This window comes from Cucurbitaria berberidis (assembly GCF_010015615.1).
Source record: "Cucurbitaria berberidis CBS 394.84 unplaced genomic scaffold K460scaffold_2, whole genome shotgun sequence".
NCBI classification, from domain to species: Eukaryota; Fungi; Ascomycota; class Dothideomycetes; order Pleosporales; family Cucurbitariaceae; genus Cucurbitaria; species Cucurbitaria berberidis.
The window spans coordinates 1,036,206-1,049,029 of NW_024468936.1; the positions used below are offsets into that span (position 1 = coordinate 1,036,206).

Consider the following 12,824-nt stretch of genomic DNA (forward strand, 5'->3'; position numbering starts at 1 on the left):
GTGTGCAGACCGGTAGTGGGTTGGGCATAAAAGGCCCTTCAAGCTGTCGCCGCGGGGTCGATCAGCCGCAATTGCGGGGTGTATCTCTACCTAAAGGTCACCTGGCACCATAGCAGCGCCCGCAGGCCTATGTACTTCTATTATGAATACCAGTTAAACAAACTGTCCGTTCGCGTTGTATTATTGCGACCACAACGAGAGTTCCGACTTTAGTGGTGTGACAAGAGTTATTTCTCAGCCTTCCGAGACGACCATCTCTGTACCACCTGACACCACTTACGAACTGGACATTTGATGAGGACTGTATTGTTGAAAGATGCGGAGGAGATTCCCAGATCGCAGTGTCTTTAACAAGATGTAGGCCCTCTTTGCCGCATTGTTCGGCATATGGCCTAGCATGCCTTTGATGAGAACCAGATGCCGACTATCTCAAGAAAAGCACGAAGACAACTTGTTTCGTGATTAAGCGCTATCGCTAGGTATTTTTTCACTTCACATGACTTAATACAGTAACACGACACCCGCGCGTCCTCTAGACCATGCTCATGGCATGGAATAACTGATTCGGCGTGCCCGCCCCAGACACCTGAAGATATCCCATCAGCACCGCCTCAAATTGGCTCATGCCTTCGATCCTCATGCCTAACAATCGTAGCGGCAGCCTCAAGCATGGTCCTCCATACCGGTTCCACTCATTCACCTCTGCAGGAACACCTGCGTTGAGATCATCCCAGTGATACATCTCCCTCGCAGTCTTGACGCAATCGCCCCGCTTCTTCTGATCCCACCACACCGGCAAAATCTCTGGCATCTTCTCCGCATTCTCGATGTGCTTCATCAGACCTTCAAAGAGGTAGCCGGTACAGTGCTTGACGCTGGCATTGTAATAAGACATACGTGGATCTTCAATGAGTCCGAGGCTGTATCGCTTTGTCTCATCCCATACACGGAAGCTCTCGATTAGGAGCTTATAGGTGGTCGCCTCGTCTTGGTTTAAGAGAATGTCTTTTCCGGATCCACTGCCATCGCTCCGAGCGATGTGGTTTTCGACTACCATGGCTTTGAGATTGATTGACAAATGCGTGTTGTGAGGGTAGACACGTGCTGGCATCTGTTGCTCTGGCCAGTCTTTGTTTGAGGTATTGGCATTGGGACCGCGCCTTCCTTTGCAGTAGTACTTATGGACGATCGTCCAGTGTCGCGTCTGGCAGGCCTTGGAGCAGTACCAGAGCTTGTCGCAGCCCGAGCAGCGCTGCAGAGGGGTGTCGCGCGTGTTGCACCCTGCACAGCGGAGAGGGCCTGCTACTGTTAGTACGCGACGATCATCAATAACCTCTACGCGGCAACATGTGCTTACCGATTACTTCTGTCATTGTATCGCGAAGATCCTAGGCTTTACCGGAGCCGCTTAGAACGGTGTCGAGCTGCAAATACAATCGAACAGTAAGTAAGGCGTCTGCGGAGGTTGAGGCGGCCTTGGGGGTTGCAAGCGGCAGCTGTGGAGTGGAGGAAACGTAAGTGAGAGTGAGAGATAAATAGGAAAGAGCAGCCATGCGGTGGCGTAACGTGAAAGACAAGGCGAGTGAGACCCTGGGAAACTATGGCAGCCAGTGAAACAACAAACAAACGGAATCTGGAAGAATAATGGGGGGATCCGTGTATCCGCGGAAATGGGTGAAAGCTACTTCAACAGGAGGGAGCGCAGAACGAGCGAAGAGTAAGATTTTCTGTTTCTAGAGCAACTCGCAAGTCTATAATAGCGACCAGTTGGTTGAGCTGATCTACATATAGTCACATGATAGAATCCGAACAAGGATGATGTTCAAGAGCAAGAGAAGCAGCCGGAGATCTTCATATATATGACATCAACAATGATACAATGTGTCACCAGTATGCGACCCTACAGCTAGTTCTCTAACAGGACGAAGGCGCCAATGTATCCGGCCTCGGCGAAATGCTTCGTGAGCGCACTCAAAAGATAAGATAGCTGGATATTGTCAAGCGCACTCCGAATGTCGCGAAGCCGTAGAACAAGCTCTACCACGAGGAATGAGTAACGTTTCTTTTGTTGCGCTTCGCAACGTCTGGGGCAAGGATACACGATCATCGCTATTTCCCGCTACCCGCACCCTACTAATATGTGTATTTCTTGTGTTAGGAGGGGTTAAGCACTACCTCACTGCGATGGTAATGTCCATTCAACTATCTCTACACCCTCTCCACAGCAGTATAGACAGCCGCCATCCACTTGTACGTCCACGGCCTCGCCTCTGCACCTACAAAGTATCCACCGTTGTCCTAATACAAGGCAGGAAGAGGGGTTGATACTGCGTCTGAGAACGAAAGACCATAGAAGTACTTATAGGAAACCTGCTGCTCTTGCTGTACAGCCCATACTTGGACAGTACCGTCGTAGGAAGCAGATGCGATTTTTAGATGTCCAGACGCTATAATAACCTCTACTGAGCGAACTACAACAGTATAGCTGTTCAGGCACGCAGGTTCGACCCTTCCTTGTAAGTTCTATAGTGTAACTGTGCTGTCATGTATAAATGTATTCGCATCTATGGCAAAGGCTTGGACAATGCTATTATAAGATAAGTAGGTGTAGAGCTGCTTGCGGCTCGTCTACGCTAGGCAAGTAGGCGGTAGGCAGGCAGGTGGTATTTGTAGCCATGGTACAAAAGGCGACGGAGGACGCTATGAACAGGCTACAAGTAGGGGTTGCGTCTGTCAAAGCACGAGACTTTGGGTCCTTACGGACCTCAGTCAAGCGAACTGCTGCACAGTTTACGGGCTCATGTGGAAGATCGAGTAGCTCCTTATAAAAGCTGTGTTAAATGTTTCACGCTAATACTCAGCCACTCAAATTCGCAGTAGAGAATCCGAAAGAAGTTGTAAGAGACCAACTAGGTACCGTAGTAGAGGGCTCAACAGTCGCACTAGCGCTTTTGCGACTTCGGCAATCTTATACCTTACCTGTAGTCTCTCCCCGTTGACTCTCTGCTGTAGGAAAAAAGACCTAAGACAGGTGCACCTGTTCGCCGCACCTCGATGGGTTCGATGTATTATAGTAGCGAAAGGCGCAGAGTACCTGCAGTCGTGAGCGCAGACCAGTGATATCAGAAAGATTAGCGTGTTGTGGTAACATCGTATGACTTTAGGCTTCACGTACATGAAAACAATATCACGGCGCAGCGTGGCTGTAGACGGTGGGAAACTTTGCATATCAATGCGTCATATGAAAAACTTGATAGGATGCCCGGCTCCTCTGCCTGCGCCGGTCAGGTCATCCAAATTGGGCAGGTGCCGTTCCATATAACCGTCTTACTCAGCAAAGCATCTTTCGCTTCCGCTTCCGCTTCGACCACGTCTGCCGTCAGCCTAATCTCTACTGTCTCACGATATCCTTAGGCTTTAACTCAGATCTTTAGATATTTATCGCTCAAATCTGATCATGACTCAAGCCATCACCAAGATCGAAACTAGTTACGTATCCAGAGCCGATCTAACAGCGTTCCTCCGAACACTGTTCCCCAGCGCCGGGGCTTTCACAGTCTCTGTAAGAGCATGTTAGTAAGGAAAGAAACGAGATGGTTCTAATCCAGAGCAGCTTGTTGGCGACTTCTGGGAGATCTCTGCTCCTAGGGCTTTGACGACGGTACGGATCCGTGTGCTCTGTTCTCAAAGCAAGACTCTAATTATTCTAACCACCAGGCTGAGGTCGACTCTGTCAAAGACATCGAGTAGTTTACATACTGTACCCTCGCTCCTTAGTCCTGCTGTACCGACCAAAGGGAATCAGATTAGTGAAGTAGTCTCGAAATTTCGACCGCGACCGATGCCCAACCACTGCGCCTCACTTTGACTTCCGGGACGAGCTGTATCCCCCCATTAGCGTGATATTTGGAAGCGGGAGAGTCGTGGGTGCATACTACAGTGGAGGCTGCATACTTGCATCCGAGTCGGCGGTTCTGCGGGTCTTAGCAGGCACCTCAACATGGCAGCCATTGAGGAGAGGCCAACGCTGACCAATCTCCATCAGCAGATTGGGGAAAATATACTGATTGCAGTTGGAGGTGAGAAATTCATTCAGAAAAAGAATATTGACGAGATCTTTACCCGAGAAAACATCACCCGAGCTGTTGATGAACTGCACTGCGTATCATCTCAGGACTTTGAGCTTGTTGAACTAGCCGAGGAAGTCTTCGAAAACTATCGAACAGTGTTTGCAATCCTGATTTGGATACACCGCGAGGACGATATCACCGTTTTTCGCCGACGCAAAGCCGTTGATGATCGACTTCCTCTAAGCAAAGCTACGGTTGAGCAGATGATATCAAGTCATGCACAAACATTCGTCGAATCACAATGCACCTTTCTACCTTACTACTTCGAAAGCGGCAGCCGACATGGGCAGGAGAAGGTTTATTGTCATGAGCACATCGCTTCAGAAAGGATCTTACCATTCACCAAAGAGACTCAAACTCGTGGACCTCGAGGTAACTTTGGTGAGATATCTATGGTGACGATCCCTATATCCTCTCAGGCCTTTCTAATATCTGAAGTATGCGATCTCCACCCGGTTATATACCACTTTGAAGAGCTGAAAGGGCTAATTTAGACAGACAGAATCTGTTGTGGTAGTGAAAAAGAAGATAAAACGTCGAAAAAAGCACTCCGACCGTACTTACGAGGAAGAGTTCACCCGAGAACTACGTATCTTGAGCTTCCTTCGCCCACTTCAACACCGTAACGTCATTCGCCTGCTAGCATCATACACGTACAATAATGAGCACAACTTCCTCATGCCCTGCCTTGACATGAGCCTTAAAGAGTTTCTTCATTTGGACTATCGTTTCGGAGACTTTAGGTGGGACTCAACATTCTATCTAGCCTTGTACGGTCTAGGATCCGCACTGGAAAGTCTCCATGAGTTTCGTCTCACAAATGCAAAACATGGGCTCGACAAGATTGCCATAGGCTATCACCATGACTTCCGGACTGATAACATCCTAGTCACTAAAGAAACATTTGTCTTGACTGACTTTGGTCTTGGGATGCTGAAACTGCCGGACGAAGATCCCAGTACGCAATGGTTCCCCACAACAAGCGATTACATGGCACCAGAATGCGAGGACCAAGAATACAAGCCCCAGTCAGTCTCCCAAAAGATTGATTCCTGGGCCTATGGGTGTCTGGTTGCAGATCTGATAACATACATGCAACAAGGACCTTCAGGGGTGGACGCTTTCTTGCAGTTAAGGAGGGAGAGTTTTCCAAATCAAAAAAACCAGGAGTCCACTTGTTTTTATCGGTCACAGGAACAACTCAAGCCTTGCATCTTCCAATGGCTCGATCAATTCGCTTCCGCGGACAACTTGGGCCTTATCGAAACCGCGCGGTCCGTTCTCATTGTAAACCCAGAAGACCGTCCATCGATGTCGGAAGCTCGTTGTACGCTTGCAGTTCCAACACTTCGAGTCCTCGTGCAACATGTTTTGGAGAAATTTAAACAGCTACTAGACACCAGAAAGACTCTCCAGAGGCTCAGCATGAACCTATGGTGGGCACATGCGCAAATAGACTTATTCAATCACTCGGTCTCTGATCATTTCGATGATGATACTCATTTCGCGCGGCATGCAGGCTCGTTTGAGAAGTGCTCGGATACTCTCGTTAAGCTCCTCCGTGAACTGGATTCCATTCTCCAAACAATCTCCGATACTGGAAAGCTTGATATGTCGTTTGATACGCCTCTTCAAAGCTTGGCCCAATGTTTAGCAAATCAACTTCCAACAAAGCTTAAAGAAAGGGCGGAGGCTAAGTGGTTTGTATCACTTTCCGAAGGCCACCAGAACTCCTTGATCAAAAACACATACGTTCAGTCCCACGAACAAAGAGATCAGACAAGAGAATCTGTTCGTCAACATATGAGGGACCTTCTCACCAAGCCACCTGACCCATCTGAACCAGAAACAGTAGAGCTTTATCACGATCACAAGGCTCTTAAGTATGTGGAATTAATGCATGGTCACTATTACGGTCTTTTCAACGATAACTGGGTTCTCGTCGAGTCAATGTATTGGAAGCCCGAAGACCCAGCAATTACAGTAGAGGAAAGACATCGTGTTATGCAGCGCAGAGCCCAGGGGTTTAGCCAGGAACCTAAACCTGCACCTCTCTGTTTGCTCAAGTGCCTTGGCTTTGTTGACGAACGCAGACGAGAAGATGGAGAAGAAGGGTATTCATTCTTATACGAGCTACCTCCCGAGGTAAACAATGCCAAATTTCATGGTATGGTCAGTCTTGCCGCGATCCTGAATCGCACAGCTGCAGATAAGCCAACCCCACGAGACAAGTTCCAGTTAGCATACGCCTTGGCAACTTTCGTTCAAGAGTTTCATTTACTTGGATGTTTGCATGAGACCTTTTGTGCGAGAAATATTGTCTTCCTGAGAGATCCCTTGACTGAAGTTGGGGGTAATGGTGCGTGGGGCCAATATTACGTGATTGGCCTACAGAAGAGTCGACCGGAGGGGCAGAATTGGAGCACCGAAGGCCCAGCCGAGATCTCACTACAGGAAGAGCAAGAAAGACATCCAGACTACCAAGCGAACGGACGATTCCTTGCGGAGTATGAGTACTATAGTCTCGGCATTATCCTTCTTCAAATTGGATCTTGGAGTCCTGTGCTGAGTTTCAAGGTGACGGAGCTTAAGCAACTGAGAGAGAATAAGAAACACGCCTACCTTGAAAGACTGAGTCGTCGCATTGGTCAAAAGTTTACGGATGTCATACGAGTATGCTTGGATCGGTCGTTGGACAGGGACTCTAATGCGTTAGGATTGTCTTTGGAGGAGCATAATCAGGAAGTTTTACACAAGTTTCAGGATAAAGTTGTGACCCCTTTAGCGGAACTGGCAAGTCTTGATTTTTAAAACCGCATCGATTCTCGGAGTTGGAACGTTTCTTCATATCTTCATATCTCAATTGACTATATTTATGACGAAGCAAGCCTCTTTAGCAGCGGTGGCTGTATCATATCTAGAAGTATCCATCCAAGCGTGGCTACTGACATGCAGATTCACAGACTAGAACCCAGACGGCATGAGAAGGAGAGTTTTTAAAGCTCGCCAGAGCTCTCGGTCAAACCTTAGAGGCGGTGTCGCAATATGAACCACGGAACAGAACACTGGAAGTAATTCCACCGGGACTCAACCACTAGAGACATGAGAGAATAGTCGTCACACTATTTCAATTTTTCGCATCCCTCCTTTTCATTGAACCTCGCGTTACATCTAGTCTACCACATTCATACTCTCCATACTCATCTCAGCTTGCCATTCCATTAACTTGAGAGAAGTTATAATGGTCTTCGCATGATCTGCACCCAATAATTTCTCGCGTAATCGTCGACATTCCTCTAGCAGCTCTATCGCATCCGTAGCCCTCCCTTGAGTATAATATGTCACTGCCAAATTCTCCATGGTCAATAGGGTAGAAAGGTTTTCTACCCCAAATGCTTTGGTCTTGCTTGTGAGGACTTTGTTCTGAAGTTCCTCTGCCTCTTTCAGCTTTTCCGGCTTTCCTTGCATCATCAGAACAACCCCTAGGTTTTCCATGCCTAGAAAGGTCTGACCATGCTCCTGCCCCACAATCTCCTGCTTCAGGGCTAGGACCTCCCTAAAGAGTGATTCTGCCTCATCTAGTCTTTGTTGACTTGTATATATCGAAGCAAGGTTGCTCATTGTCATCAGCGTATCCACATGTGGCAGACCAAGAGTCTTCTTGCGGACCTCCAGTAGTTCTTGGAGCAATGACTCGGCAAGGTCTATGTTGCCTTGTTCGGAGTAAACTGAGGAGAGATTGTTCATCGTGACGAGAGTGTCTGGGTGCTCCACACCAAGCACTCGTTTTTGGATCTCTAAAGCTTCTTTCCCGAGAGCCTCAGCCACTTCCACGTCTCCGAGATCTAAGCATCTCGAAGATAGATTGCTCATGGTGATAAGCGTGTCCACGTGATCTGGGCCAAGAGTCTTCTTCTGGGTCTGGAAAATCATCCTCTCGAGCGCTTCGGCCTCTACTAGTCTTTCTTGATCCGCAAGAATGGAAGCGATGATGCCTATCGTGACCAGAGTTTCTGGGTGATCTGAGCCCAGCAATTCCATCCGATTTCTATACACCTCCCTCGCCAGCGACTCCGCTTCTTTCAACTTTCCCTGACCTCGGTACGTCATCGAAAGATTATTCATTGCATTCAGCGTGCGTCGATTCTTTCGTCCAAAATTTTGCTCCATCATACCTATAGCTTGTCGCTGAAGTCTCTCTGCTACATCCCAGTGCTCTTGATCTGCGTATATCAATGCCAGTTGATCCATGCTGATTATAGTTGTTTGATGATCTGCACCGTAATACTGGGTATTGATGCGCAACACCTGACTTTGCAAGTCTGCAGCTTCATCCCACAGACCCAGGTTCTTGTAAGCCAGCACTAGGAATATGGTGAATCCTAACTGGAGGACTTGCACCTCTGGAATGAGTTTGTTTTGGATGTCGAGAATTACTTCAGAGCTTAGGTCCTGTAGTTGTTTCCATTTGCCTTCTGCCGATAGGATAGAGCAAAGACTGTGAGTGAGGAGAACTGTAGCTCGACTATTCCCACCGCTATTTCTCTGAAGGTCATGAAGCTCTTGAACTGTCGCGGTCTTCGCGTCCTCTAATTTTCCTAGGTCCCGAAACATGATGGGGAGATCAATGACCTGAATATGGTTTCGGGTTGTGAGATGCGTATAAATGTCTCCTGGTCGGTCATCTACACGTTCCTCCCAGGCATGGATGTCCTTCAGGGCCAATTGCAGCTCTTTTGGGCTCTTTTCGCTTTCGTGGAGAAACCTTTGGGATTCTGCCTCATTGTAATCCCCTCCGAACCCTAATATGTAACACAAAGCTAGCTGGAATGCGACGTCCTTGGATAATGTCCGGGTGTACTTGCGCTCGAGCTCTTTACGAATACCGGACCTTACACGGTAATCAGCTCGGTAGAGACCCACGACGGACTTTTCAATCTAAAGAATGGATTAGTATATCTCATTCACGCTGAGGTCACCGACGCACCTGAAACTGAAAATTGGAAGTATCGATACTATCATGTCCATTATTCTTCATACCGAAAGGCCTTCTTTCTCGTTAGCATATTCAATCAAATCACTGTCAGAGGCTAACCAGAATGTTCCATCCACCATTGATATCTCATCTTCGGTCGGCTCGCAAAGTTCCAGCTTTGCTGGATCTAGTTCCGAGAGTCTATCATCTGGGTTGCGTTGTAACGACGACTGGAAAAATTGCTCCATCATCGCCCTTTCTCTATGTGCTGAATCCTGGTGGACTAGCAGGAGTGTGGCAAACGCAATCAGCTTTCCATTGCTTTTCAGTTTCTCGAGGAATATTTTGCTGTGATTCTTTCCAGGCGCCTCCGGCAAACACTCTTTCACGAATAGTGCCACGTCTTCCGGTAACTGGTCGATACCAGATAAGTACCTTTCATACAAAGTCCAAAGGCAGAGCATTCCCAGTGAGAAGATATCCGTTTTTCGTGCATCTTTGGGGATAACTCTCTGACCCAGTGTAAGCTCGGGAGCGTCCCATGGTTTGGATCGTCCCTCCAGTTTGACAGTTTGTTCTTCAGATTGGAATCTGGCTGAGTATCCAAAATCTGTCATCTTGGCAACCCATAATGAGCTATCGGGCTGCGCTTGCGGATTGCCGAGCTGAGACTTGCATATGAGAACATTGGCAGGTTTTATATCCCCATGAACAACGCCTGCTCCGTATTTAGAGACGTGCAAATTTGTCTGAAGTGCTACATACCGCTTTGATGTAATCGGCTCACACTGTACGCAATCTGTTGACAAATCCTTACGCGGGTGAGTGTGTGAAGTTTCCTTCCTTCCTCCCCTACTAGAAAGTCTTCTAGATCTCCATGATCAGCCTTCTCAAAGACCAGAGCTGGCCAGAGTTCATCATCCCTCAAGATGTCCCATGTGATTCCTTGGAGCTTAACGACCGCTGGCTCCTCCCGGACGGTGGATTCCCCAAGAATGACTATCTCATTAATGAAGGCATCAAACATAGAGCTTTTCGTAAGCCTCCCCAACGATATCTTTTGTTTGTTCTCGTCAGAGACGCGCTTGAATACGAGGCTGTTTTGAAGATCAATCGCAGCATCGTCGATTTGGCTTGTGCCGCCTTTCGTGTTCGCTATCTCTTGTGCTGACTGCCAGGTTATCGGAAGTATGGCTATTCCCATAGCCTGAGCGACTGCAAGGAAATCAATCAGATCATGCGCAGAGCCAGCCTTGTCAGAGAGGGTAAAAAACAATGAAGACGAGGAGGCCATTGAATAAGGTTGGCAGAAATACTACAAGAAAGGGCTAATACAAAATTATGCGATATGGTGAGATGCAGAAAAATTTACTTAGTGTGACGGCAAAGTGATCAGTTGGAAAGGTGATGTGAGGCAGATTATGATGATGCCGGTGGGTTCAAAGGCAGGCCAAGGCCACTATGCCGATTCCGACAATGCACAGCTTTTTTGGCCTGACCGGTCAACCAAGTGCATCTCGAGATCTGATTGGCTCGCAAATAATTGACGGGCTTTAGACTGCATGAGCTGGATCTAGCGCTATTTATGTTGCAATCGGTAGAAGATTGCTTGAGAAAGAAAGTTCATGTTAGTGTGTAATAAACGCCGTAGATCCTGTAATCTTATATACACTTCAGCAAATGTATAGGTCCTACTATCCATTGATCTTTTGAGAGCTAATCTTGGATTTGGTAGCACTTCGATTCCAGACAAATAACAACAACACCGTGAAAACTGCCAAGACAAACGTAGCGACGAATGCAATCCAGACCTGACTATGAATCGTCATGCTAACACCAACAGTTCTTGCTTTTACATTAGAAGTAGTCTCAAATTTGACAAATTCTGTACTGAAAAACGCCTGCCGATGTTCCACATGTTAGCAGCTTCAATCTAGATTGGCTTATACCCAGGTGTAGTGTACCTCTCAAACTTACCATGACCAAATTTGCAGGTAGATAGAACATTGCCACGACTGTAGCAATCTTCATTGTTCTTGAATCTTTCCCCATACTCTCAGAGATAGAAGAGAGAATCCTGTTTTCTGAGGCTGCAGCCTCACCGAGTTGTGTCTGCAGATGACTGCTCTGGATGAGATACTCTTGATTTCGAATGTTCAATACATTTTGGTTCTATAAATAGTTAAAGTTAGACATTCATATAGAATAACTCGTGATACTTACAACAAGAATCAAGTCTTTTGAAATAGCAAGGATCCTTTTAGCAGCCAGCCTATGGCTTTCTAGGTCGGCAGAGATTTGGTCGAATTCGGCTCCTATGTTCATGCAAATTGAGCAACTAATATTCGTCATGTCCCCTAGCGTTATGGCAGAAGACGAAATGAGTTTCAAAACATTGAGAGTCCCGTCCAAGATTGTTAGGACGTGATGCATCTTATCGCGGATAAACAGGATGTCTTGGATCGTTGAAAACCCCAACTCAACCTGCGCGAGTGGTCTTTGAGTAAATATTTTCCCTTTCTAGTCTTCCAATTAGAAATTGCCGTTTATGATAGAACCTATACACACCAGAGTGACCAGACTAGAGTCCTTCTCATTCAGATATTGTCGCCAGTAATAAATACATGACCGGATATACCGAGCATGTAGCGCAAGTGGGTGATTTTCGCTGGCAAGATGCTGACCTTCAAGGCTAGCGCGGAACAAGGTCGGAGACTGGATTATAGTCCATACAGAATGACTTTCGTCGGGGAATACTCTGTGGTGCACAGCGGATTGGCGACACGACCATGAGTCACGGTCAGGACAGCCATTAGGCTCAAAGAATCGTATGTTATAACAGATATCTAGCAATATGGTCAACATATATTGAATCAGCATGGCCCATTTTCTAACTCACTCACTGGACATGTGCGAATAGGCGGAGTCATATGGTAGCATGTAAAGGTTTGATCGTAAGTCGCGGTGCGACGGCAAAAGCCAAAAGCGATGTCAAGAAATCGCGGGTGTATTTCTAGGGTGAAACACAGGTATTTGAACATTTCAGGTAGGATTTTCATGCGGCTCCATGAGTTTTTTCTGTTGATAATGCTGATGAGATTAATTAAAAACTGTGTCGCAGCTGACATTGAGCACTTACATTACCGAACTCTCTGCTTTGTGTAGAGTTTCCTGACCGAATTAGGTATCTCAATCCAAATCGTATTAGAATTAGATTGACAAACCTTCCAAATTGTTTTCAAATCATCCAACCCACTCATGTATTTCATGCACAACATTGGACGGGTCCCTTCAACTAATTAGCCATACTACTAATGGATGGCGGACAGGTCACCTTTTGGAGCCCCTCGATTTGTTTGCCATAACTCGACACTGCAGTCGTTCGGTGCTTCCACGAACAAACTTTTGATTCTGCTCTCGAGTTCGTAATTGTATAGTTGAAAGTCATGTGTATTACACTGTTCTTTGTATGTGTTAAGTGGATATTGGAGAAATTGGGAACTGCCACCATTGCGATCTACTTGCGGTTGCATTGAAACAACTCAGATCTGGTTTATGCCTAGTGAAAGCGAGATCTAGATTTAAAGGGCTGTCGAATCTCTAATATAAGGCAGGCGGATTGTGACAACGCATTGTCTTTTGCCTTAAGGTCGCTAAGTGGAAGTTACAGTGACCGGTGCCCGTTGACTTGTCGCCATTGGCTGCCTTATATACACGTC

The 12,824-nt window shown here is 46.9% G+C and overlaps 4 protein-coding genes across 4 annotated transcripts; 1 reads left to right on the top strand and 3 right to left on the bottom strand.

Moving 5' to 3' along the window:
• Positions 1-532: 532 nt before the first annotated feature.
• On the bottom strand, positions 533-1,373 carry K460DRAFT_392640 (uncharacterized protein; the record flags this gene model as incomplete). The annotated part of the gene is made up of 2 exons (XM_040935897.1): positions 533-1,281; positions 1,358-1,373. The coding sequence occupies 2 exons, from the start codon at positions 1,371-1,373 to the stop codon at positions 533-535; spliced, it is 765 nt and encodes a 254-aa protein (XP_040789792.1).
• Positions 1,374-4,000: 2,627 nt separating this feature from the next.
• On the top strand, positions 4,001-6,941 carry K460DRAFT_402595 (kinase-like protein; the record flags this gene model as incomplete). Its single annotated transcript, XM_040936543.1, has 2 exons — positions 4,001-4,567; positions 4,629-6,941. The coding sequence occupies 2 exons, from the start codon at positions 4,001-4,003 to the stop codon at positions 6,939-6,941; spliced, it is 2,880 nt and encodes a 959-aa protein (XP_040789793.1).
• A 304-nt stretch (positions 6,942-7,245) lies between these two features.
• Positions 7,246-10,259, bottom strand: K460DRAFT_306189 (TPR-like protein). Its single transcript, XM_040930027.1, has 4 exons — positions 9,871-10,259; positions 9,226-9,823; positions 9,118-9,178; positions 7,246-9,068 (listed from the first exon to the last, which is right to left on the bottom strand). Exons 1-4 carry the CDS (start codon positions 10,130-10,132, stop codon positions 7,302-7,304), a joined length of 2,688 nt encoding a protein of 895 aa, XP_040789794.1. The 5' UTR covers positions 10,133-10,259; the 3' UTR covers positions 7,246-7,301.
• Positions 10,260-10,799: 540 nt separating this feature from the next.
• K460DRAFT_352398 (uncharacterized protein) lies at positions 10,800-12,365 on the bottom strand (the record flags this gene model as incomplete). Its single annotated transcript, XM_040931650.1, has 7 exons — positions 10,800-11,006; positions 11,083-11,277; positions 11,329-11,589; positions 11,674-11,951; positions 12,005-12,195; positions 12,245-12,276; positions 12,330-12,365. The coding sequence occupies 7 exons, from the start codon at positions 12,363-12,365 to the stop codon at positions 10,800-10,802; spliced, it is 1,200 nt and encodes a 399-aa protein (XP_040789795.1).
• Positions 12,366-12,824: the final 459 nt, after the last annotated feature.

Excerpts from the sequence above, each read along its gene's own strand:
- K460DRAFT_306189 (XM_040930027.1), bottom strand. The coding sequence starts at position 10,132 with ATGTTTGATGCCTTCATTAATGAGATAGTCATTCTTGGGGAATCCACC. Across the intron at positions 9,824-9,870 it reads GAGCCGATTACATCAAAGCG|GCGTTGTTCATGGGGATATA; the intron begins GTATGTAGCACT and ends AATACGGAGCAG. Across the intron at positions 9,179-9,225 it reads ATGGTGGATGGAACATTCTG|GCCTTTCGGTATGAAGAATA; the intron begins GTTAGCCTCTGA and ends ACGAGAAAGAAG.